Source organism: Magallana gigas, chromosome 6, assembly GCF_963853765.1.
Source record: "Magallana gigas chromosome 6, xbMagGiga1.1, whole genome shotgun sequence".
Taxonomy (NCBI): Eukaryota; Metazoa; Mollusca; class Bivalvia; order Ostreida; family Ostreidae; genus Magallana; species Magallana gigas.
The window spans coordinates 49,625,134-49,651,742 of record NC_088858.1 but is presented as its reverse complement, the minus strand read 5'-3'; the positions used below and the strand labels follow the sequence as shown (position 1 = coordinate 49,651,742).

The 26,609-nt window shown below is 34.5% G+C and overlaps 4 protein-coding genes across 14 annotated transcripts in view; 2 read left to right on the top strand and 2 right to left on the bottom strand.

Annotated features, from left to right (window-relative positions):
* Positions 1–9,183, top strand: part of LOC105342396 (girdin) — a 33,641-nt gene extending 24,458 nt beyond the window's left edge. The window contains exons 16-27 of one of the 5 annotated variants that reach the window (XM_011449336.4): positions 490–609; positions 711–825; positions 926–1,663; positions 1,799–1,944; positions 2,094–2,180; positions 2,706–2,763; positions 3,073–3,157; positions 3,806–3,943; positions 4,439–4,534; positions 5,254–5,384; positions 5,487–6,946; positions 7,391–9,183. In XM_011449336.4, the coding sequence (XP_011447638.3) occupies positions 490–609; positions 711–825; positions 926–1,663; positions 1,799–1,944; positions 2,094–2,180; positions 2,706–2,763; positions 3,073–3,157; positions 3,806–3,943; positions 4,439–4,534; positions 5,254–5,384; positions 5,487–6,946; positions 7,391–7,409 (3,193 nt within the window). In that variant the 3' untranslated portion in view covers positions 7,410–9,183. Of the gene's footprint in view, positions 1–489; positions 610–710; positions 826–925; positions 1,664–1,798; positions 1,945–2,093; positions 2,181–2,705; positions 2,764–3,072; positions 3,158–3,805; positions 3,944–4,438; positions 4,535–5,253; positions 5,385–5,486 lie in introns of all 5 variants that reach the window. The other 4 variants (XM_011449335.4, XM_011449338.4, XM_011449337.4 and 1 more) reach the window with 4 other exon arrangements.
* A 1,044-nt stretch (positions 9,184–10,227) lies between these two features.
* LOC105342395 (histone acetyltransferase KAT5) lies at positions 10,228–16,182 on the bottom strand. Of its 2 annotated transcripts, XM_066087864.1 has the most exons (14): positions 16,011–16,182; positions 15,726–15,783; positions 15,040–15,108; positions 14,701–14,855; positions 14,380–14,463; positions 13,735–13,788; positions 13,528–13,608; positions 13,048–13,191; positions 12,716–12,799; positions 12,449–12,538; positions 12,161–12,301; positions 11,918–12,011; positions 11,524–11,686; positions 10,228–10,956 (listed from the first exon to the last, which is right to left on the bottom strand). In XM_066087864.1, exons 1-14 carry the CDS (start codon positions 16,029–16,031, stop codon positions 10,740–10,742), a joined length of 1,455 nt encoding a protein of 484 aa, XP_065943936.1. In that variant the 5' UTR covers positions 16,032–16,182; the 3' UTR covers positions 10,228–10,739. The 2 variants fall into 2 exon arrangements, with proteins under 2 accessions (XP_065943936.1, XP_065943937.1); XM_066087865.1 differs by lacking the exon at positions 13,735–13,788.
* Positions 16,164–20,437, top strand: LOC105342392 (DNA-directed RNA polymerase III subunit RPC6). 2 transcript variants are annotated; one of them, XM_034467365.2, is made up of 10 exons: positions 16,164–16,296; positions 16,431–16,494; positions 17,283–17,400; positions 18,163–18,230; positions 18,362–18,429; positions 18,585–18,697; positions 19,054–19,197; positions 19,465–19,572; positions 19,739–19,924; positions 20,301–20,437. In XM_034467365.2, exons 2-10 carry the CDS (start codon positions 16,439–16,441, stop codon positions 20,376–20,378), a joined length of 939 nt encoding a protein of 312 aa, XP_034323256.1. In that variant the 5' UTR covers positions 16,164–16,296; positions 16,431–16,438; the 3' UTR covers positions 20,379–20,437. The 2 variants fall into 2 exon arrangements, with proteins under 2 accessions (XP_034323256.1, XP_011447628.1); XM_011449326.4 differs by lacking the exon at positions 16,164–16,296 and having other exon boundaries at positions 16,350–16,494.
* LOC105342393 (solute carrier family 25 member 45) lies at positions 19,298–26,573 on the bottom strand. Of its 5 annotated transcripts, none has more exons than XM_011449330.4 (7): positions 26,494–26,573; positions 25,983–26,105; positions 24,576–24,635; positions 23,533–23,576; positions 23,174–23,254; positions 22,513–22,759; positions 19,298–22,273 (listed from the first exon to the last, which is right to left on the bottom strand). In XM_011449330.4, the coding sequence occupies exons 3-7, from the start codon at positions 24,628–24,630 to the stop codon at positions 21,801–21,803; spliced, it is 900 nt and encodes a 299-aa protein (XP_011447632.1). In that variant the 5' UTR covers positions 24,631–24,635; positions 25,983–26,105; positions 26,494–26,573; the 3' UTR covers positions 19,298–21,800. The 5 variants fall into 5 exon arrangements, with proteins under 5 accessions (XP_011447632.1, XP_011447631.1, XP_011447630.1 ...); XM_011449329.4 differs by having other exon boundaries at positions 26,434–26,570; XM_011449328.4 differs by having other exon boundaries at positions 26,371–26,565.
* Positions 26,574–26,609: the final 36 nt, after the last annotated feature.

Sequence of the window (26,609 nt, the reverse complement as noted above, 5' to 3'; positions counted from 1 at the left end):
CGCAGTAGTTATCTCCCTTGAAAGGTCAACACTGAGTGAAAGATAAAAAGCCTGTACATGTATAACTCTGATGGAAGCACCTGCTGAATTTGATCCAGTCTTTTTACCACCTGCTGATTGGTTTTCACTATTGGCTTTGTTCCTAAAATCAATTATCAAGTGCATATACGACTTCTTACATTAAATTAAATTCTTTGGGTTTCAAAGTTCTCAAAGCATGTTTAATAGATAACGAGATCAAGGGAAGAAAGGACAATAAAAGTGTATTGTCAAATGAAAAAAGTTAAACAACTTCAGTATTGTAAAACTTCAATGGGGTAATTGGTTGGAATTCAAGTAACAATAAAATTACAAAATTGTAAAATGTTTCATTGTTTAGAAATGATTAATGCATGTCATTATATAATATTTGATATTTGAGGGGTAGACAGGTATGTCTGATGTTTTGATTGATAGTTAGTGCTGAGTGTTGTATAATCTGTCTGGTAGACTGGAGGAATCAAAGAACCGTAACCTGAAGCTCCAGGAAGAGATGAGGATACTGAAGCGAGAATGTGAGTCCCTGAAACAGCGGTACGAGGAGGAGTCTCACGGCAGGGAGTCAGAAAGGTCGGTATCCACTCCCAAGCTCCTCCCATTGTCCCCTCTACTCCCCTACACTCTGAAAATTCATAGAGGCATCATATCAAAATATGTTGGTTTTTTTGTAGGAGGGAGACTTCCGGGTTGTTGAGGGGGGCACCAGGCTACCATCGGAGCAACAGTCAGAGCACCACCAAAGAAATCCTTGAGCTGAAGGACCACCTTGTGCAAGTTGAAAGAACTGTGAGTAGATAGATTTATACTTTGCGGTGGTAAATCATTAAATATGAATATCATTTCAATTTCAGAATATAAGGGAATTAATATGTCTGACCTCTTTCAGAATGCAACAATGATGGCCGAGAACAAGAACATGAAGACCCAGACCAATGCTTTAAATGAACAAATTAAGAAACTAGAGAGTCAAAACTCAAAACTCCACTCAGAAAACGCCTCTCTTCAAAGTCATGGACATTCCCTGCAGTCAGATAAGGCCAAACTTCAGGTGGAGAATTCGACTCTCAAGTCTCACTGCTCCTCCCTGCAGGGCCAGAACTCCTCCCTACAGAACCACATGAACCAGTTAGAAACTGAACACCAGCACCTGATCCAGACACACGAGGAGCTGCAGTCCTCGCATGAACAGCTGGTTCAGGATCACGAGGAATTACAGAGAATTCATGAACAACTGACCTCAGATTACGAGGCTCTGATTTCAGAACACGGTTCGCTGAAGTCAGTACATAAAGCTATCAAAAACGAAAACAAAGAACTTCACGAGCAGCTGACTCGGAGTGTTCAGGGTAAGGACCAGTTAAACCAGATGCAGACGGAGCTCAAGTCGATGAGGACATTACAGGAGGAGAACGGGTTACTGCGGGACGAGTACGAAAGGATGGGGGGTCAGTACGAGAAGTTACGGACAGATTACAGGGACCTGCTGGCCGACCACAAGCGTGTCAAGAACGAGTTCAACCAGGCTCAGCTCCGGAACACTGACCTCCAGGGACAGTGTGGGGAGATGAAGGACCAGCTCCACACCATGGAACTGGAGATCAACGGCCTGGGCCACAAATACGATGTAAGTACAGGCCTGGTTACATCAGAACACAGTGAAACCAGTGTTCTTATTGATGAAAAATAAAGGTCATATTATTTAGATGATAGTCAAGGAGTTAATAAAAGAATAAGATGTATGTTTTTTTACTTTTTATAGACCTTGTATCAAGTTAACCAGAAGATGGAAGAAGATAACAAGAACTTGTTGATGCAGATTCAGGCCCTGTTGAATTCAAACCAGGACCTTTTGTCCCAGATACTGAATAGCAAAGAGCAATTCAATGAAGAGGAGAAATCTTATTTGTAAGTTTGAGTAGGGCTTCTATTTATCAATGTCAATTTGCATCTAAAATATTCTGTAAAAAAATTAACAATAGACATTTTTGGGAGTGTTTTCTCAGTACTTTCAGTACTTGGATTTTAAGTCATAATTTCATTGATGTTTTTGATAGAGAGAAGATGAATGACCTAAAGAGGCAGAAGGAAAGATTGGAAGAGAAAATCATGGAGCATTACAAGAGACAGGACAACCAGAAAAAGTAAAAGGATTATATGATTTATTGCTATATGGTCGTATGACAGTTCTCTCTGAATGCAGGGGCTTTGTCCAAGATTTTTTTTTTTAAATGATTCACTTTTTGATAAAGAATAGAAAAACCAGTTATTATTGTTTTGATGAAATAAAATGTTGATTTTGAAAATGATTTACATATAGATAGGAAAAGTGTTTTGCTAAATATGAATAGGGAATGTCTAAGTAAAGTCTATTGCTTATGACCTCAGCTTTAAACCCAGACCTAATGGACGGTGAGTGTCAGTAAAGTAGCTTGGACATAGAGGACCCTTCTTTGTGTGGAATTATGGGATTGTTTTTGGATTCATTGAAGCTTTATAGAAAATTATTTTTTTTTTAAATTTAATTTTTATTATAGATTAGTAGGAGAAAGTTAATTGTAGCTAGGTTATTTTATTGTAGATTGGATGGGAAATCAATCATTGTATTGACCTGCACTTTTTTCATCAAACTGCTTCATATTAATTTTATATTGATTTCTCCTCTCTAGGAACAGGGGTTTGGGAGCTCGCATTGCAAGGAAAGCTGCACGAATCTTTGCTACAAAAGTAAGACTTGCACACTCTAATTTAATATGTATATTCTGAAATGATAGCAATATTCATGCATTTTTGCCTTGATGGAATGTTTAATGCTGAGAATAATGTCCCTCTATGCAGTATGTTAGTCATGATGTATCAATCATTCAATTCAATATTTATATTCAATTTCCTGCATGATAAAACAATGTTGCTTTAATATCGAATACAAAGTTGTTTTTCATCAACTATAGAGTTCAATGGCTTCTATTGAAAAAAAAACCTTTTTTTCAAAGCATTTGATTTATTTCATTTTTTCATGTCATTCATTTTGTTTAGCACCCCAGAAGTAAGAGCAGAACCAATCTTGCCGAGTCGACAGGAGAAAACTCACTGCTAGGGGACACAACTGATGGTAGATCAGGTGAGCTGCTTCCCTTGGACACACTGATTTTGCTTCAACAAGATCTACTCTTAATGATGTAGAATATAAAGGAACTTAAATTTGAATGAATTTTAATATTATCTGATTTATCAGTAAATCATTTTGGAAAATGTTCAAGGATAGGACTGGATTGTGGAATTATTGTATTTTGATTTGCATGACACATTAAATAAAATCAGCAATAGAATATTTACAAAACAAATAACACACAACACAAGCCCTTCATTTTGTAGTGTATGCACTGACAAATTTATTTACTGATTTGCATGTTCAGTAAATAGTTAACAATATGATAAGTAGTTGCCAGTTAAGGGTTGCATGCTTCATAGCTCATTTCTTCCTTCATTCCACAAGATTCACCAATATTCTCCACCCCATAACATGTTAGTTCACAGATTTCAAAATGTTCAAAGAGTTTGCAACAGAGTTCAAAGTGTGACACGTCTTGGCTCCCACCCTATCATATGATAACCTTAATGAAAAAAAAATCTTGATGAAAGTATCTGGCATGTGCATGTACATCCCTCGTCTTTTATGGTAAACATGGTATGAATAGCTTTGGTGCATGAGATACGTTAGGCTACATCAGGTATAACAATTGTAAACTGTTGTCCTATTTCCTGTCAGAGATGAGATCAAGTCGCCCAGCTAGTATGTGGAACATTACAGACGAGCCGTCCCTGTCCAAACAAAACACCAGTCTGGCCCGGTCAGCTGGTGCCCTCAATCACTCTGACAAGGACGGGGCCCAGTACTCCGCCAGAGGTAACCCTCCCTAAGATGTCTCTCTGTCATGGCTGTTTCTTACTGACAATTTCAGTTTGTTTTCTAATACTTTGTAAATTTTGTATTGTAGAATTTATTTAACACAGTTGAAGTTCTGATTTGTTTCAATCTCCAAAGTTTTAGAGATTTTAAAATATTCATTTTTTTCATAATGTGGGTTTCATTGGTCATTCTGTTTTTCCTCTGTTCTTGTTTATTTCTAACGTTTTAGAATTGCATAGCTATAATTTGATTCATTAGTTTAATTTTGCTCGGATTATTTCTCTCTGTCACTGTTGATTTTCATTTGAATTTAGTTTTTCAGTCATCTGGCTAGATGAATATTTCTTGATATTTTCTTTGACTTTCTTTCTCCTTTTGCTTTTATAGAGCTTTAACTAGTCAGCTTACATGATACAGTGTTCATTTAATCTCAACGTTTTGTGTTTGTCTGTGTGTTCATAATGTGTTGTTTATTCTTCCCACCAATCCTAGGAGCCAAATCATCAGAGGACATCTTAGCCGACTCGACCCGCAGTAACCATGACAAAGAGTCGTTTTCTTCTAGTAATTCTACCAATCTGTTGCCAGGTAACAACAGGAGAAGGACAGGCTTGGCTTACTGCATGTCACATTTATATCTGTATTATATCATCATCTAGAGCTTTATCATGGTGCTGGGCAAACTCAACTGCATGTTCATTCCATCTTATTTTTGTGTTTTTGTTCCTGAACAGGGCATTTTAGTTTGTGTTTAATGCATATCATGATTCCAGTTTATGCATATTGTTTTCAGCTACACATGTGAATGAATTTATTATCCTCACCAGTTTGAGAGCACTTGGTATAACTTGACTCATCTGATACATTATGCAACGTTTTCATCCAGTTTGATGTGACTTCATACTAGACTACCATCAATTCTGTATATAAACCACTGCCATAGTTTCATTGAAAGATGTAGTTTGCTATATAAATGTGTATTGACAAGCTTACATCTCATTTACTTTTTCACTTATTCTGACATCCTTTCTAACATCATAAAATGAAATTCATTTTAAGCATGAAGTTTCACGAAATATCATCTATTTAGCATGTCAACAAGTTTTAGTAAATAGGAAGAACGCATTTATTTTCCTCATACAATTGCTGTTTTGTAGATTTTGTACAAGCAGTTTTTCCAAACATCCTATTTTTTTTCTTCATTTAAGTTCATAGCACTGCTAAAGCATTGAAGTCTTTCACTTACCAAAATTTGTCCACTGTGTGTGATACTGCGGTTCCGTTTGACACCTGTATGTGTATTTCAGGTCTCGGACGTCCCGCGGTGCTTGGGGATGATGATGATGACGGTGGATTTGGGAGTGCCATCCCACAAAACGATTTGTTAACTTTAGAGGAATTCTTAAATGAGGCAAACAAAGATTCAAACAAGTCAGGGGTGGGTACCTTTATTCCCTTTAACTATTAATAATTCTTCCTAAAAATTACTGTTAGAAACATTGTGATTTTGAAGTACATATTTGGTCATTTTTTTTCACAGAAGTCTACAGAATCTAGAAGTCAGGAGGACACAGAGTCAAAGAGCAGTGAGAATTCTGACAACAGTGCCAAGAGGAACTACAGGAAGCGGCATGCTCCGGCTCCCCCGGGTCCTTTTTCCACCCCTCCAAACAGTGGCTCCAATCCCCGCATAGCTTCTATCCCCGATGTGGCAGTGGCATCCTCTCACCTTGACCTTTCTAGAATGTCAAGGATATCTGGAGGCAGCAGTGGAAGTGGTCAAGACAGTCGCCATGAGGAGCATTCCACGCCTCCACACAGCATCAGGGGCCACCCAGAAACCTCCACCCCAGCTGTGTCCTCAGGAAGCAATCATAGACTGAATAATGGATCCTTTGAGGATCTGAACAAGTGTTCTCCGCTCATGTCGAGTGGAGATTATCACCGCTATACTGCCAATTCTACTCCATCCACCGCATCCCGCACGCTTCAGTATTCATTCGGAAATTCACCTCAACAACAGAACTACTCTGTTCAATCTCATCAGTCTCGAGAACTGCCCCCTACCCCTGCAAACTTGTCGGACAGGGTGCCGGCATCAGACAGACTTGACAGACTTGTGTCCAGTAACACTCAATCCTCTAGTCCTCATAACAATTACGACATGTCTGTGAGGTCAGGGGGTGGACATGATAGGAGTGGTCAGAACTTGTCTGATAAACCTCCCCATGCCCGAGGGACCACCCCCCAGGGCTCTCATGGCAGGTCTCAAACATTTAACAATTCAAGTAAAACTGGACAACCCCATAATTCCCAATACAGACCTCAGCAAAATGCATATTCCTCATTTCCAGGATCCCACAATGGACCTCACCAGCCCCCACAAGGTTACCACAACAGTGACCAAGTGAACACTCCCCCCAACAGTGATAGCAATAGAAGACTTAGCATGCTTGACACAAATTCTCAGCAAAACATTTATTCTAGCATTGATGACACTAGGTCAAAGGGATATGACTCTTCAGGTACCAATCTTAACAACAGTGGAAATATGTCAAACGGTCCAGTTAGACATTCTGCTAGAGATGAGAATCATTATGCAAGGATTCAAAAAATTGAAAGGCCTCAATCTGTTCCCCCTAATATGTTCAATCAGTTGCAGCAGTCTCCAACAAAAAACAACTCTGATGGTGTGTATTCACAGCCCAACAAAACCCCACCTGTTCCCCCACCCAGGAGAATGAGGGAAAGTGTGTCAACGACCAGGTTACTACGGGAACCATCTCAGAGCCATATGCCACAGGGTCGTCATATCCTTGCCAGCAGGAACTCCACGCCCCCTGGTGGCAACGCCAGACAACTTCCTCAAGGAGGGCTAACTCGGTCCCAAACACCAAGTGGAAGGATGATTGGTCCCTCTCCCAAACCAGTGAACAACACCCCACCTGCTCCGAAAGTCCTAAACAACGAACCCAAAGACCCCAAGGAGAATTCAGTATGGTACGAGTATGGGTGTGTTTGATATACACTCTTGTTTTAGTTTGATACTATTTATAGTGTGTGTTGTTTTTGGTGGGATTCTTTAGATATTGATCTTGGCATTAGGTGATTAGGTTCAATACACGAGGGGTACTCTGAATTTTACACAATTCTCTATGGTAGGTGGCGTTACCAAGGTTATGGGGAATTCACTAACATCATATATCCAAATTATACATTTATTTACAATTGACAGCATGTTTTTTTTATGTTTTATGTTGTAGAAATGGTCTCAGTTTAGTAGCTTTTATGTTCAAAAATAAATCACAGTTTCAAAATTACCATATAACTAACAGAACCAAAGAAAGTTAATATATTCTTATAGCTTTAAAGTTATTTCTTTCATTTTTTTCTTCTTCTGATTTGGATGAATTTGTAGCTGAATGTGGATTTTTCTTTTTCCAGCAGGGGAACAAGGTGTTAATGCATGTGTCGTCACAGGATCTGGTATAGAGTTGTCCCCCTTTGATGGCGTGGCATTTAGTTGATAAGATTGATCACATGATATTCTCTATAGTCCGCATGCTTCACGTAGTTTAACGTATTTTGTCTCTAGCTTGCACTGCTTAAATTTTGTAACATCCTCAGCTTTCCTTTATTTGTATCTATAAAGTCATTTTATTATCTTTCAGCACTTGAAGGTTAGATAATCATGAAAATTGCTCTTCTCTCAGGATCTTTCTCTTTTCTTTTTTGAATTGTTTGTAACCTAGACTCTGAAAAAAAAACCTCAGGTGCTAGACGTTGGTTCATTCCTCACTAGTAGAATTCTGACCATAATCTTGGTGACATTAATGTAGCCACACTGACACCTTACAAACAGAATAAAAATTGTGATGCTTCAATAACATTTTTATCATAAAAGAGTGGAAATAGAGAGTTGTGTGGTATGGCTGCTAATCTACTTGCATGTTGCATGGTAACATATTTTTTGTTTACCATTTTAATTTTACAAATTTACATTGTTATTCTTTGTATGCGCATAAACATTATTTTACCATACAATTCCTGGAATTTCCCCCATAATATCTTGTGTTGTTAAGCTTCATCGCCAATATATTTGTTTGCACATAGACAAGTATTTTATGAAGGCATAATTGATTGAAATAATGTTGAAAGGAACCTGAATTTAAGATAAAAGGCTTTGTTAAAGTTTATGTGATATTATGAATTGTAATTTTTATGTCAGACGGTGATATTTGCAGCAATGAACACCCTATTCTATGTTTACTGTGATGTTTCAATCATGTTCCTGAGCTCTGTGCACAGAACTTGCTCTGTAATTACAGGTCTATATTTTCCTTGCATTCCTTCATACCTTGCACACAATGTACTTATAGGTCAGTTGCATGCGAGCAGTTTGTTTATAAACTCTATTTTTAAATATGAAAAATGACCATTGATAGACAAGTTTACTATTGTACTTATTACTAAAATTATATTTCATACCAGTTGGAAATTTACATTCCATTACTTAAAAGTGTGATACCATTTACTGGTTGTGATAGAACCATTAACAGCAGGCAGTTTTGTGCCTTATATATTTTCCTAACTGCATTGTCTGAGAATACAGAGTAACTTGTAATGCGTACAATTAGATGATCTCTTTGTGTGATTCTACTTTTATTTTTCTCCTTGTGGACAGTATTTTCAGGGTATACAGAGATTCTGTGCTATACTTGTAGTATTCATGATCCATCCAAACCAAGGCATGCAAATTATGTTAATGTTTTCTTCCACCAATATTTCCTAACGCTTTATGACACTTTATGACCATCCGTCCAGCTTGGTTTTATCATTGTAACCATCTAGTCCTTCGGTGCTTGTTAGATGCATTTCCGAGCAATGTGCTCCAGCATTTAGCACATAGTGTACAAATGTGTAATTTGTAGACCAACATACAATGTATAAGGACTTACGTACAATCAAGCACACTATCTTTACAATTATTTGAATACCATTTAAAGATTTTCTTGTTCTGTCTTTTGATTTTCATCACTTCTGAAGACTGTATTATGAATTTACAATTACAATATATTTTTCATGTTTATTGTTTGCAATATTTCAGAAAATGTAAAATACATGTAAATCATGTTCATTTACACTTAATTTTGTTAATGTAAGGAATATTTATTGTTTATTTGTACATAATGTTAATTTATGTCTCCTTTGAGTACAAATAAAATATGGTACCAACACTTAAGTGTTTTTTTCTGTTTTACTGAGACATAGACTACTTTATCTTTAGTCCACTTATAGCCTTTAGTCCACTTATAGCCTTCTCCTAACCTGTGGCTTCATGTTCACGTAAATTTCCAAAATTGAATAAATAGTAATGGACATCAATTTTCTTGGATTCTTGTAGAAGTATAGCGAAAAACAAGTTTCAATGATTGATACGTTAATTCTATCTATACATTATGTTAAAAGAAGCTATATTAAACATTTCATTTTACAAAAAATTCAAGAAAATTGTAATGAAACCATTATATTTACATGTATGGGATTTAATATTTCAAACAATGGATGCAATACGTAAATTCTATCAGACATAAAAAGATGTGAATGTTGATGGAAGTATTTATTTAAAGTTTCCAAACAAGAACAGGACAATGTTTATTTAATTACTCAGAACAGCTGTCGAACTGTGCAGCTACAGACTTATTTTGAAGAAGATATAAAAATCTAAAAATATGAAGGGGGTTCATTTGTGTCCTCTCTACAACCATTAGTTCGGCATTGTCATGTTTTTGTATGCATACTTTTCAAACAAAATGACATGAAGGACTTCATATTTATTGCTTTTATCCCCTATATCTTTTGGCAACAGTTTTGGCCAGTTTCGGGCTGAATCAAGCCAGTTCAAGAAATGTTTACATTCTTACCCTCAAATGTACAAGATGGCCACACATCCCCCTTAAGGAACAGAGAGTTCTATGCAATTAATCAATTGAAGCTAAGCTTGAAATATGAAATTAGGAACACACTTTTAAGATGAACTTTCGGCATGATTTACATGTATCTCCCTTGTATTGAGCCTTTCAGACAGCTTTCTATGATTGATTCATATACTGGTTTTCTCTTAATACATTGTACTGTATCCAGTTTGTTTTTCCAATGCACTTCATTTCCATTTTATATTCAATTCAATTTAAATTAGCACTCTTAATAAAACAAGGCTGAACATTTCCATTTTATACAGCAGTGTGACACATTTATTTGGAAACAATACAACCAGCCTATTCAAGATTTTTGTAAGTTTATTTCATTTGCATGGATTACAAGGAATTGCTTGATGAGTATAAAACAAATGTTCAAATATCAAGCTATAGATACACATCTTGCACACTACATTATTTCATCAAATAGTTCTTGTGAACTACCTGTATTTCTACATAGGGTTGAGATTCTAAATTTATATAACCCCCCCAAAAAACTCCATTTCCGGTACATGTACATGTATCAAGAATCTTGGGCAGTTGCAAACTGCCACTGCATATGCAAATACAGTTGTGTTCCTTTATCTCTGCATACCAATAAACATCAGAGAAAGAGATAAACCATATAAATAATTTCATTATTTGCTTGGTATTGGCTTTCCAATCAAGCTATAGATGAATAGTACCCTCCTCAAACTCCAAATCACTTAGCTTGGAGCTCATCATGAGCCACAAGTTCATTCATTATGACTTCTAACTTTACAAACTTTTCACCACCTCTTGCATACATATTTCCCCCCAAGTCCTGACTCCTCTCACCACTTGCCCCGCTTGCTCCAGTCCTTGGGTTGCCAGTGCAGACACTTGGGGTCGATTCGTACTTTGCGTTTCTCCATGGCCTTGTTCTGGGTGTCGATCTGTTCGTGAGATAAGGTGATGATGTACTGTCCCTTGTAGTAGTTAATCAGGTTCAGGTGTTGTAAGGTGGAAATCACATCCTCTTTCTTGATGCTTGTCATCTCCGAGATATCACTGCAAGGTATGAAAACATTACTAGCATTCAAAAAGTTTTCACAGTAAAGATGAAAAATAGATTCATTTGACATATACAATGTACAGTGTTTATTACTTAGTTTAAAAGTCAAATCTGGAGGAAAAAACTTGAAATCATTTATGTGTAAATATAAATATGCATTTGCAATATTGACTAGCCCCATTTCCTAGCACATATATGTACCATATTTAATTTTTTTAATATGCAAAAGACTGAAAAACATTAAAAGTGATCTTGATCAAAATCTTTTTGATTCAAATAATGGATTCATGAACCACTTGAAGGTCCTTTCAGTCAGTATCAAGGTATGTTTAGTGAGCTTAATAAATGAATAAATTGATGGTCCCCATCCCCATGACGTCAACATCATGGAAGGAATTACTTAGCAGATTGGGTAGAATTATACATTTAATTGCCCTAGCCCATTTTGTCAATAGAATGGAGTGCTCAATAGGCAGGTTAGATTTAATTAAACACTTGGTGGCCCCACCCCATTCCTGTTAAGAAATGGAGTGTTCGGGGGGTAGGTTAGGTTCTTGACTTACTTGATGGTGATGACGGGCCGATCGTTGCCCTCTGAGGGCGTCATGGTGATGAGAATCTCCAGGATTGTCTGGGACCAATAACTCCTATAGGACAGCAGACCAAGGTCAGATAGCGGCTTTTCTGGGGAACCAGTCTTTCCTTCACACTTGGACAACTCATAACCTAGGAAAACAATTTAACTTAAACTAAACATGATATCATGGTGAATAGTGAGCCTACAGAAAAGAAAGAATATGGCGCAGGTCAGTCAAAAATAAATCTCACAGGTAATGGTGATGTTATGTACCACTACTGGAAGAAAAACTAGCAATAATATAATGAGTGTCTTTGGCATTTGATTTGAAGATTAATCTTTGAATACAACAAAATGATATGAAAGAGTTAAATACTCACTGAATTCTATCAAAAGTTTTCCAAACCCTTTTTTCTGAAATGGGGGCAAAGTCAAAATACAGGCTACATTGTAGTCTTCTGTGGACTCCTTTTCCTGAAAAATCAAGTCAAGATATTATGTATTAATTCTTACAGCTTTAAATTAGAGATATACAGAGAGAGACAGCAGAGAGAGAGAGAGAGAGAGAGAGAGAGAGAGAGAGAGAGAGAGAGAGAGAGAGAGAGATGTCTTATCCTCCTCACCTTGGAGAAATAGCCCACAATGTGGTAGCCTTTACAGTCTTGTTCACACATCACGTAGAACAGGAAGGGGTCAGTGTCATAATACAGTGTTTTGTGGTCTAGAAATAGCTTGGCCAAGAGACACAGGTTCTGAGCATATGCCTAAAATAATACAGAAATCTTTGTAATAAAGTTTTTAAAGTAAATCATAAACACTACTGCAGATAATTCTTTTGAACAATAAATACATGTAGTAATTAAATTGAGTAATTAAAACTGAAATAAAATATTGCATGTATATGTACTTACTTTATTTTTCCTTCCATCAATTTCGAAAAATGATATGTTTCCTTTCCTGTAGATTTCATTCCCTGGGGGATATCGCAGTAAGCACTTTTGCTAAAACATGATGAGAAAGATTTATATCAAAAATAAAATAGTGACAATTTCATTGGTTTTTTGTTGTTGCATAAACCAAATTAATTTTGACTTGAGAGTAAGGTTAATGAAAATGAGCTACCGGTATTCAATAATTTGCATATTAAAACTTTATCAGTGAATATATACTTCACTTACTATATGTCTCTCTAAGCACTTTTTACTTTTCACATATTTCAGACAAAATTCACAAATATACACTATGGATAAAGACGTCAATTCCTGGCAAAAGAAAAGAAGAAAGCATTGATAGACGTTTCTGTATGAAAAAAAATTGTCAGGAACATTTGTAGACTCTGAATGCATGCATTTGTTAATGTGTGAATAAATTATTTTTAATTTGTCTAATTGATAATAGATATACAATGTAGCTGTTTAAATAAGGAGCAGGTGGCTTCTAATTTGTTATGTACACTGAATGTGATTCTATCCCACACATATACGATATTTTCATCTAATGTCATTTTTACCTGAGGATAGGGAGAAAAATACCAGGGACGAATTCTGTATTTTCCTAGTTCTATCATTTCTACATTTTTCATCCTGGTTACTATATCGTCATGGTGAGCAACCATACTTCCTGTCTGTCTGGGCTTCTTGGAGCCATCTTCATTCTGAAAATATTGGCAATGGGTGGAGTAATACCTAGTTGTAGAGATCATGATATTGAAAGCTTTTTCAGTGCTTGATTGCTGAAAATTGCATCAGATTATTCTATAACATGTACTGGTTCTAGAGTCTCCTTTAAAAGGTTTTAAGGAACAGTAGATTTGCATTATTTAAATCAAACATATACCAGTACACGTATCAAGAAAATTAATGTGTAAATTCATGATTAAAATTTCAAGCAAATGGTTTGCTTGTGGACATTAATTGATAAAACCAATACTATAATTAAACATTTGCTCAAAGTCCAGTTTTACATATTAAGTGAATATGTAGTAACTTGCCAATGCTACATTGTTCTGCTGTTGGAGGCCAAGCGTAGGGGTATTGTTCCTACTGCCTGTGGGGGTCGCTAAGGGGTCAATCTGAAACAAATACAACATATTCACTTGTCAAAATAAAGCTGGTTCAGATTAAAATGTTAGCCCTCCCTGCCTCCATTCAAAATAGACTTCCTTAATTTTTAGGCCCCAGAGATTACACATACGTACCCCACTCGGGACAGTCGGGGTGCTAGTTCTACTCTGTGTGGCTGATTCAATATTCTGGAAATAATAACTCCTTGCAATCACAACAATGGGCCACATGCATTTTATTATTTATTGGCAATATTGTATTAATTTGCTAATAATTACAATATAATTTATATATATCAAACATAGATGATATCTCATAGTATTCTAAGGATTTGACCATGGACTAACCAACTTCATATCCAAGATAAAAATACCAACCTTTTTAAAAATACTTTTCATTAAAGATAATATCATGTACGTTTGTAGTGTTTTAACAGGCTCCGAACATTGAGATAATAATAGAATGGGGTTCCGAAGGAGAACTGCAAGACCATGACACATGCATTAGTGTCTATATATAGTGATACATGTACAAGGAATGAAACAGACTAGAGGATCACTAAGTGCATAAATAAGGGGGAACAGGGCAAACAGACAAAGGAGTAAGGCTGTATACTATCCTGGAAAAGAGGACATATGGCCATATCTCACTATCATATCAGGCTCACAAGGGCTAGAGTAGGTATGTGTGTATTTGTTCAAATATAAATGGTTTGTTTTCTCTTGGTTAGAAAATATGAACTTACCCCTAATAAATATTTTATAATACCCTCTACATACCTCTGAGTCATCAGCCCCTTTTCTTTTCCTGCTGCTGCTGCTGAATTTTTTGTTTCCTGTTGTAGGTGCTGCTGACCCATTTGGCTGAAAAACACATTTACCCCTGGTATATGTAAAACTATTGTCATAACTTTATGAGGAATTTATCTATTCAACCAGAATAAAACTATTTATTTATAACAAAATCCATATTATATACTTGCAATTTTACACAGGTCAGTTAAATGTATAAATCACATTCATCATTCTCCTTTCATTTCTCTATGTACCCATAATTTTATGATACGGTAATAACAAACTGGCAAACTGAGTAAAACGTACAGTGCTAACGACTTCTCTTTCAGGACTAGATGGCCTTGACTCTGTTCCAGATTTGACCCCTTCTTTTTTTGGTGTCTTGGCCTCTTTTGAAGGCTGTACAAGCTTAGCAATGTCCATACGTTCTTCTGTGACCCATTCATCCAACCTCTTATTGACTAATAATAGACCACGAAGATAAATCAGAGTTAACAAAAGAAATTCAACCAAATGCAAAGAATTCACAAAGATAAGAAAAAATGAAAGAATAACTTCTAAACTGTGAGCAAAATTACAATTAAAGTGCACTTCAATTAAAAATCTTGATAATAAATCATCTTAGACAGCATTATGATCACTTACAGTCTTCATAGTGAATGTAGTAAAGGTTTTTCCCTTTTAGGTCTTTCTTTCCAAGAATTTCTGCCATGTCTTGAAGGAGAAAAACAACACTTAGAGGTACCATGGCAAGTCTTGCATAAGCTTAGCTTACTTACTGGCCATGGGCTAACTCATTGAGCTTATATTGGTTTTGTAAATTTTTCAATTCATAAATAAATAGGCAAAAGTCTTTAAATTTTTTATGCATAAATCTTTTTTTAAATACTGTTTATGAACAGTGTTATCGTTGATGTATTGGGAAAACTTGTTTCAAAAAAGTATACCTTAAAAGAACCAATCAGAATATTGCATAATTATCAATGAAACTAAGAAACATTTGGTGAGATCACTGAGATGGCCAATGGTTATTAAGTGTATGCAAGATTGGCCATTGGTTTTCAACCATGAGGTACTCTCAATGTCAAACATTAAAATCATAATATAAAACATATCATCTCATAATCAATCAATGCTGCTCTTCATTTTTCCATAAAATGATAAATCATGTGTAAGGCAACTGTAAAGGAAGCCTTCAAACATAGATTTTTTACAGCATAATACATTCTTACATATAGTCTTTGAAGATTTACCAAAAAAATATTTCATATTAAAGTTTACAACAAATTCTAAAGACGTTTATTAATCAATACAAAAAGAAATTCACATACGCCATCCATCTCCATTTCTCAGTAACACTGGCAATCTGCATCCTTCTACTATCTCAGGCTACAAGTAAAAATTAAGTTATCAAAGTTATAATTTTTAACCCCAAATTATATATAATACAGTGTGAAACCCAATTTATTCAACTGTGCTTATTAAAAACATTGTTAATGTAATATACTAAAAAAAAAACAACGTACATGTACTTTCAAAATAATAAACAATGTGGAATGGTTTGTAGAACAACCTATCCAACAAATATGCATTCGGAGAAAATTGGCAAATTTTACCTGAGAATCTGTTCCTTTCATTGTTTGATAGTGTCCTTTTCTAACTTGACTCTTTGCTTATTAAAAATACATAATAAATATTTCTATTAATACGAAGACAGAGGATTTACGTCGATATTTTCCTCTCTCGTTCGTTTTCAACCTTGTTTGTTTTGAAAACATAAATATTTGAACTCCGATCTCGACCATTATTTGCGCTGGGATCATTAACAAGAACTTTTCTACAGTGCAACGCAGTATTTGCCGGTTACACCAATCAAAACTATTTTTGTTGGCCCTTTGTCATGTTTGTTGATGATTTATATATCATATATAGTGATTATTTGATATGTCATTTACTAAACGCTTACTAAAGATTGTACTTCCGCTTGAAAATGAAAGTAGCATGTGTGCATGACGAAAGTTGTTTGTAATTTGTAGAATCAGAGATGGCGACAGCAGCTGTTAAAGAAGAGCCTATCGAGGAAGTGGACTTTGAAACAAGGTTTTGCATACTTTTCAGAACTGAATTTAAGGTTTCCACGTAAATTCTGAATTAAAAATAATATAAAGTAAAGGTGTATTTATGGTATTTAACAAACTACTAAACTGTCTGCAAAGCATAGATAATCAATAAGTTGAATTTTCTTTTACATTTAATTGCTGTGCAAATGTCCTAATATCTTTGCAAGATTTAGCCGTGATTTCATCACCAGCTTCATGAAGTTTAGGGATACAGACACAAATTTTAAAGTGTAACCTTCAGCTTAAAAACTGCGCATGAAGCCTTCTTTGCCTTTGAAGTCATACTATAACCTGTCTCATATTACCTTTTCTGTCTTTTTTTGACAATTTTGTTAAAAATACACATACATGTCAGTTAATGAAAATTAAGACTTGTTCGGGTCAAAGAAGAACGACGTGGGGCGAAAATTTTAATATTTCTTCATTGCCATATCATTCCATTTTTTCCCTGAGAAATTCACCGGAATGAAAACAGATTTCTTACAGAAATTCTTTATTGGAAAACCTTACTCGCATAATCTTTCAGTGTTATTATCCAAGAAATTTCATATCATTTGCAATACAAAAGCTCTGTAGACTTTATATATAGCCACTTTCTTTAACCTGAGAAGATGAAGGGGACATTTTTAATTCTAGTTAATTAGTATTAGATTGCACAGAAAGGTTGATCGAGTTAGAAGATCAAAATTTGAAAAAGGATATACTGTAATTAGAGTATTGCCAAAAGCAAGCATGATAGCACAACAAAAATCATTTCGTCTTTTATAGATTTATTATGCTGTGTCAGGCCTCTCCAGAGGGAATCACAGATAATGTGATTCAGAAGGAGCTTCCCCAGTGTGACACCAAACAGAGAATGACCATTGTCAACAGACTGCTCTCCATGGTAACAGAAAATTTGCAAATACATTGTACATTGTATTTCATCTGCATATCTTAATTCTTTAAGTTCTCTGAATGGAAAGTCCATTTCAAATGAATAACTCATTTATTTTGAAAAAGGTAGCGAGTGGTTATTGTGTGAAGAAAATCATGAAGCCATTTATTTGTTGATGGCTTGGTACTTTAATTTACAATGAGTTATGCATGTTAACAGCCCAATCCAATACAGAAAACTGCAAAATACAATGTAGTATAATTTGTTGGGGACCAGGCCTGAATTGTAGATGCCTTTGGTATCCCTCACTGGTGTTAATACAGAAAGGTTGTGTATGGTAATTGAATTACTACCTTTTTGGTGATTCCATTGTATTTGAAACTGAGAAAATCCATAAACCCATGAACTTTAATGTTGTTAATGCTTTAATTTATATGCTAGCTGATAATCAGTATTTATTACAACTCTTTGGCATTATAACTGTACATGCCAACTCCCTGATTCTAAGGGGATTATCCCAATTTTATCTACCTTGGTTGTCGAAAAGGCAAATCCCACTTTCATGATTAAGATTTAAAAATGCCCAGAAATCCTGGTTTTGTAAAAAAAAAAAAAAGCAAAAAAAAAATTTTGGTGACAAAACCCAATTTTTTGTAGATGACATATATAAGATATCATATCAAGATAATGGGATAACAAGTAGATTTATGACTTTGCATGCATACAAGCATAAATCATAATAATATTCAATGTCTAAAAATTACATTTTAGGGCAAAATAGATTTATTAAAAAGTGGAAGCAAGCTTTTGTACAGACTAAAGGATCCAGACTCTGCAAGGCAAGTACATGTAGTTAAACACTTGAAGCTGATTCTATATTATGAAAGTTGTAATACATGCACCAGAGAATACAGTAACTGAAAAATGTGCTTGTGCATCACATACTCAATTCTTTTCATTTTTTTTAAAGCCAAGTGAAAGGAGGAGATAATCAAGAGAAATTGGTTTATCAGATCATTAAGGATGCTGGAAACAAAGGTCTGTAGATTTATCACAGTTATAAAAGTATTCGTTTATATGCACCATGATATCAATATCACTCAGGTATTTTAACAAATAGCTGAATTTTGATAAGTTTTTTGGATGCATTCTTTTAATACTTCAATGTTTTAAGGAGTTTTATTTCTGAAAAGGTATATGGATCAGAGACATTAGATTCAAGTGCAATCTACTTCTAACTCAAGTCAACAAGATCCTAAAGAACCTGGAAACCAAGAAACTGATTAAAGCTGTCAAGTCTGTGGCAGTAAGTGTTCCCTGGTACAATACATCCAATTTTATAATCTGTGCATTGGTATGATCTGTCCATTTGTATAGGTTCACTGGTATCACCTATCTGTAATCTATCCGTGGTGTACTAATATAATGTCCAATAGTATACTGTTCATTGATATGAACTGTCTAGTCATATGAACTGTTTATTGGTACATGTAGACTAAATTATCTGCCTTCTGTTTTAGTTTCCCCCTTGTTGGTATCTGTGAAGTGATATATGGACCATTTTTACATACATTTTTACAATACCTTGTTTTTTGGGTTTTTTTTTTTTGGCAACTTGAAGCAAAATCCTTGCTGACAGGTTATGTTTGATTTGATTGACAGGCTTCTAAGAAGAAAGTGTACATGTTGTACAACTTGGAGCCTGACCGCTCAGTCACCGGTGGGGCATGGTATAGTGACCAGGATTTTGAGTCAGAGTTTGTTGAAGTTCTGAACCAACAATGTTTCAAATATCTGGAGCAGAGGGTGAGTCCAAGTGAAGATTGATACAGTGCTAAACATAAGCTCAGTGAAAAGGAATGAACAATTTCTGATGAGAAAATGTTGTCATGCATTATTATGTATTGCACTTGCAAAGGATACACGATACACAAATATATTGTAATGTGTAACTAATGTATAATCATGAATTTTTTATTACTTTTTTTTTGAGACTGTACATGACAAAATTTCTATTCATCAAAAATGCTGAATTTAATCTTATCGATTAACATTCCTTTGTGATAATTGTAGGCTGCTGCCGCAAGGGAGGCAAAATCAGACCCTATCGCTCAAAGAAATGCCTCATTCACTCCTCTAGAAGATGTCTGGAAATATATCTCAGACCTCGGTATCAGTAAGGTAGGTGTCATACTAACTAAACAGGAGTTACTTCAGTTCTTGATATATTGCTGTAAAAAATTCTGTTTCAATGCTCAAAAAAGATTGTTGTACAAGTACTTTGTAAGGCATACATGTGTAATAAAGTAAGGTTTATGATCATCATTTATCATTCTTATTCTTACAGGTCCAACTATCGAAGGAGGACATAGAAACCATCCTGAACACTCTGATATATGACGGGAAGGTAGAGCGCTCCCTGGTGGCGGGACAAGCCACAGCCAGCGGGGACGGTTACGTAAAGCTGTACCGATCAGTCCAACCGCTCATCCCCACCACGGGGCTGATGAGAATGCCGTGCGGAGCCTGTCCTGTAAGTCAACATCAGACTCTAATAGTTTTCATGCTTTATGATGATTCACAATGTTAATGTACATTATACAAAGTTTATAAAGTTACTGCAATCTTCAATTAATAGTTTCATTTTATATTCAATCTATGTTTATTAGCTGTAAACCAACTATATTCATGACAGGTTTATTGGCAAATATCAAGTGATAAACCTGTTTGTAGCAACCGAATTTCAAGATTTTAGCCTTAATTTGTAAATACATGTAATCTTAAACGTGTACAAAAGATGACAAAGGATAAGTTTGGGCAAGAATTACATGTATTTGCAAAGATAAGGTTCTCACAATATTTTCTCTCAACAATTTTGTTTATCTAGTATAATGATTTATTTCCTTCAGGTGTTTGACCAGTGCTATGAGGGTGGAGCAGTTTCACCAACTACCTGTGTTTATATGAAGGAGTGGCTGGAGATTTGACTGTTATCTTGTTTAGTGTAATAAATAATTGTTTTCCAATAACAGACGTTAGTATTTCATTTTTGCAGTATTAAAGGTCTAGTTCATTTATTTTGTGAGTCTGGGTCCTGTTGTGAAAACTATTTGAGTTTTTGTACGACTACACAGAGCCATATCAAAAATCAAAGCCCAAAAAACCCCCCAGAAAAGATGCTCTTCATTGCCATTTATGTATAATTTAATTTATAAAATTTATTAGTTGAATTGCACCTGAATACACATTGCTAAGAATTATTTAACAAATATATTGGGTACATGGAGATATAGTAAGTATATAAATGTATTATGAAAAGATTTCAAAATGCACATTATATATGTAAAAAAATAATTTCAAACAAGATATTAAAAAAAAATTGTCATGTCTGTTAAAGTGTACATGTATTCAAAGAGACAGTAAAGCATATTCGCCATTTAACTGAAACAAAATGATTGTCATGTAAACATTTAACCTGCAACGTTTTTTTGATGTCATTATACATGTAAAATGTAAAAATATTCACTATTGAGACATTGAAGAACTCAATCTCTGTATCTCTTATCAACCGTAATTTTTCAAAGGAAAGTTTTGATCCAACATTTCTGTGGTTTTCCATATGTAACTAAAGCTTTGGGAAGGGTATTACAAATACACAAGTTGATAAAATCATACCGCATCACAAACCGTACTATTTGATTGTAATACATTTATCCAGTACATATAAAAACTAAACGGTAATCATTAGGCAAATTCCTTTCCCAAAAATCTATGTACATATAATATTAAAATTTGATCATATATATTATCAATAATTGTACCAATCAAATTAAACAATGATATAAAAATTTTCTTTGACAAAAAACATTATACCTGTACATGCATACCATTAGGCGATTATTCTGTTTGGCTTAATTAGAATGTTAATACTGTAACAAAGATGCCAAAATTAATTCTGTGGATACTTATACAGTGAAAAATTTGGAAATTCCCATACTTATCCATGTCAAAATAAATGATAACATGAACTACATACCGTAGTATCTTAACCTGCAAAAATAACCTGCCTGCTTTATGGATATTCGTTAACAAATTAAAAAAAAATATTTGCTGCCTTTTTTATTGAATATAAAATTCAAGATAAGTCACACTTCTTGGTATATTAAGTGATTATTTTGTGTGCAGCAATGGATTTCAAAATGTGTAGAGTCAAATTTATCTGCTACCTGAGAGCTAAAAGAAAGTAAAACCTAACACAATCTTGAAACCAGAGCAAATATAACAAATATTCCAATTTTAGATAATAGATATCACACTTCTAGAATTTGGAAGAGATAGTGTGGTCAACAATGGATTTCAAATTGTTATGTTATACAAAAATAGAAATTCGTCAACAATTAATCTTTGTATTACTGCTGGTGTTTTTTCTCTCCAAATAACTTCAGAAGTTCCATATGTGTCATTAAGGTCATGCCATTTACAGGGAAAGCCCTTAAGCTGGTCATTGAAAGTCCGCGGAAAAATATCTTTATTCCATTTGACCGGTAACTCTTCACCACACAATCCCAGAATCCCGAGTACAGCTTCCTGTCGCTGTCAGCTTGAATCCGACTCTTCATGACATCAAATGGCATTATTAGAGCCCAACTTACAACCCCCGCCACTCCACCAAAAACAAAACTCTGCAATGTGGATGATATGTTTGGGAAGTTCTTCACTCCATGATAAATGAGGAATTCGTAGATGAGGAAGTAGGCGATAGAAGCTGGGATATCTCGGAGAGCCTGGGTGGGAAGACCCCTGTACATTCCAACCAACCCGCGACTCCTAAGGATGTCACGTGTTCCCTCTATTGGTCCTTTATAGTACTTCCCTTGGTATTCTGTAATACATAAATATCTAAATTTTAAGCCAAAATCTAAAGTATTTTAATTGAATGTTACAATATTTGAATATTAAAAAGTGTTTCAATATGAACACCATCATTTTAAAGTTCACGAACTTCTGAATAATTTTACTACATGGGATTATGATACAATGTTATTAAAGAAACAAAACTGTGTTTTAAGCATTAATTTGTGTTTGTTGTATCAGTGTTTTAGTGTATATTTGTGTACATACTGGTGGTTCCATGGGGTATCTGGGACTGCAGCACCACCTTTATCACATCAATGGGCACTGCTAGGACCAGCTGACATGTCCCACCCAGCCCTCCGGCCATGCAGATTTTGGCGTAGTCCGGAGGAGTCCTCCCTGATATATCAGCGTCTAGGTACTTCATGGTGCTGCCATAAACACCAAAGAACACCGAGTTGATGGCTCCATAGGAGAGCATGGGCCATGACAGACCACGGAAAAATCCTTTGGCCTAAAACACAGATAAATAAATATTTATCTGGAGATTATGGCTTGAACAACATACCTTAATTTATACTATAACAGAATATATGTATACTGCAGTTTGGTGTATTATTCTTTAAAAAAAGAATGTCCTCATATATTGCACTAAGGCCCCAGCAATGACTAAGCTAGGGACAGTTTAAACCAAACTTTATAAAGAAGCTTCCTTGTAAAAGAGAAGATTAAGATGTCCCTTTATTTGAAAACAGTTACGAGTACTGTAACTTAAAAGCCTTCAATAATGATCCATGCAAAGTTTATTTGAAATTGAGAAGAATGTGAAAATTTGATTATAAATGCTCACTTGGTTCTTTTGTCAGGTGAGTTAATAATTCAATTACTGGTATTAATACAGTTCATTCTAAAATAAAACATGTATTACCAAATTCTGATTTTTCACTGCCTGGAAGCATTCTCTAAGGGACACAACTTCCAAATTTGCTTGTCGGATTTGAAGCTGAACCTACACAGAAAATATAAAGCACTCACATATTAATATGATGCAGAATGTCTTTTGAAAAACTTCTTTTTTTATTTCTACCGGTATATGAACTATGTAAGAATAATATTGATTAAAATGGTATGGAAATAAACCTATTTCACAAAACATGTATTTTTGCACATAACTGGATCTAGGATTTGTTCTAAATCATATCAAGTTAGTCCACATAAAATACTGTATCATTGCAACAATGAATACTCTACAGGTACATGTGATTGAGTTTATCTGAAATGTCCAACCTTCACTGTGTCGAATGGATGCCCTGTGACCACGCCCACAGAACCTGTCAGAGGGAACATCCTTAAGTCAACTCATCATCCATTTGTAAACATATCACTCATTTATGAATACACATGTATCTATCAGTCAACATCTCATTCATTTTATTTTATGAATATCTATCAATCAAAATATCATTCATTAGTCAATGTATCAGCCACTTATGAACATTTATAAGTCAACTTATCTACTTGAAAAAAAAATTCCAAAAGTCAACTTAATATCTTTTTCTAAACATTAATTTACTGCATCAAGGGTTATTTTTGCCCTGTGTCAATTTTGCATTTCTTCACTTGCAAATAGTTTCGACCTGTCTTGAATTTGCCCAGACAGTTGTAATAAACGAGAGATAAAAAGATAAATTTAAATTGCTAAGTCTTAAATTTGCCAGTGATAACAAGGGCAAAAGTGGCGAATTTTCCCTGTAAATAGTACAATTAAAGTCAACTTATTAAAAAAAATAAAAAACGAGAGAAGTAGATTGACTTATTCAATATTGTAACATTCATAAATTTCAGATCTAATGAAACAATTAAATAACTTTCCTGACTGTTTCTCTGAGACATAATGATCATAAGACAGTAAGGCTTTGACGTACATTTCATTTATAAATATTTACATTTTCAAGTGTCTTTGTCAATGTGATACTAGACCTCATAATACTCATAGAATATGATTCCTTATTCCTTGAAATGTTATTATACAGCTTCTTTTAGTGAATTCAGAGAAATCATATACAGCTCAAAATATTAAATAATAAATAATTTTCAGTTCGTCAATAATACTGTGGGTTAATGAATTCATTAATTCAAAGTGATGTAATTAATATACCACTATACACTCAGTTCATGTTAGATCTTGGACCAATTTTTTTAATACTTCTGAGGATATAATCAAACATATAAAGTTTTAGTGATGATATATTTTTAAGTTCAGTATTATTACATAAAAATTCAAAATTTTGAATAACACAGCTGGTTACAATAAGAATACATATTTTTACCTGCTATGGCACCTGCCAGGTAATCATAGAAAGGGGAAACATGTTCATTGTCCATTTAATCTGGAAAAGAAACAGTAACATCTTCTTACCAGTACATTTAGGAACGTTTCTGAAATCCATTCTGATATCGCATAGCCCCCTAACACCGTCACTACCCCAACTCCGTCACTTTCGGGAAACTCCTCGCCGTTTAAAATCAAGTGCGGTTATGACGTCATTTTTTGAATGTCAAAAAACTTCAATCAAATGTCAACAATTTACAATGGTTAAATTTAAGAATGTGTTCAAACATAACAAAATTACACCTTGTTCATTTTATGCAACAATAATTGCGTGAAATCAGCTAACACTTTTTCACGGGTGCACTAAAATAACAATATTTCTGACATGCGGGCCCATTCGATGATTTACGGTGTTCAGTCATTTTAAGAGAGGTCAAGATGAAATATTTCACATGTAATTTATTTTTTATTATAAGGTTATCAATACATTTTTTTCAGTCCGCAATAGCATTCATGCACTACACTTGATGATAATGCAAATCGCCCATGCCGTAATTTTTGCCTTATACAGGGTTACAAATATATACGGTATGTCGGTATTTAGAATATGCAACATTTTTTAAAAATGTAATAAATAAATAATGTAATCATCATTATATTCATTATTGATGATATTTTTGAAATATGTAAGGACAGAAATCAAACGGCTTCCATACATTCTGAAAAGGTAATTGTGATTGTTGTTACAAGGACCAATTTTTTTAATTCTGGCGATCATTTCACTTTGATGAAATTAAATACAATTTAAATTGTATACACCGATTTTACTTAAAATAACTTGGCCTAGATACAAGTTGAGTTTAAACTAAATTGTTAATGTGTCTTCATTCTCTGGCGTATCATAGATCATGTGGGTGACGGAGTTAGGTTCATAATTTATGATAGCACGTGTGATAAACGTCGTATTCAGAGGGCTTATTTGAATAATAATAAAATTATTTTTGTAAATAATTTTATAAATTATAACGTTTCAGATTATATTTAGTGATTGCAAATGATAAAAACCGCAAAAAATAAATTGAAGAGAAACGCGGAATGTTTTCTACTTATGGTGACGGAGTTTGGGTACTCGGGGATAAATGATTTTTCTGTCCTCCAAAGTACAGACTAAAGCCAAATCATAATTACATGTTTATTATTGATAGGTAAATACATGTCATTTTTGAAGAATAAATTTGACAACTGTGAGTCATTTATACTGTCTTTCCAAGCACATACCCAAACCAAGTAGATAATAAAATTTGTATTAAATAAATATCTTATTTAAATTGTCAACACATACTATTAAATAGTATATTGACAATATACATGATCTGCAATAACTTCCGAAAGTTCAGCAAAATACCTTCAAATATTTATGTTGATTCGAATGTCATAATTTCAGGTGTTGTTCTTTTTTAGATAAGTAGACACATCTATGTAGCTTCTGTCAGTTATGATGTCATGAAGCCTGCAGACCTGGATGTCACTGTAAATATGGGTAGCTCTGTAAGCTGATCAATCGAAACTTTTCTGTATAGCCTTAATATATCACATCTATTAAATTATCTTAAACAATACATTAATTATGTGTGGCAAATCAAATAAAATCATTTTAAAAATACTTTTCATCAGAAAAATGATTTTCATTTTTCCCGCAAAAAGTCATTGTCTATTGACAAACTACAAGCGCCACCTATAAAATGCCCGGATGTTGTTGAAATTGGTTAGGCAAATGTCAAAATATTTGATACTTTAAATATATTATCTGGTGCGTGGATGCCGTCATATACTGCTAGAAATGAAAGATCATTTACTAAAGTGCATGTATTCAAGTCCTGTAGGGTATTGAAAATGAATCTATTAGGAAAAACAACCAAGAAAATTGTACAGGTATCACAACCAAAATCATGTGTTTCCGCCGTATACAGCAAAGGGCGCATGCGCTCGCAAGGAATTCTGGTCAAGTAAAGAACGCCCACGTGATATTGGA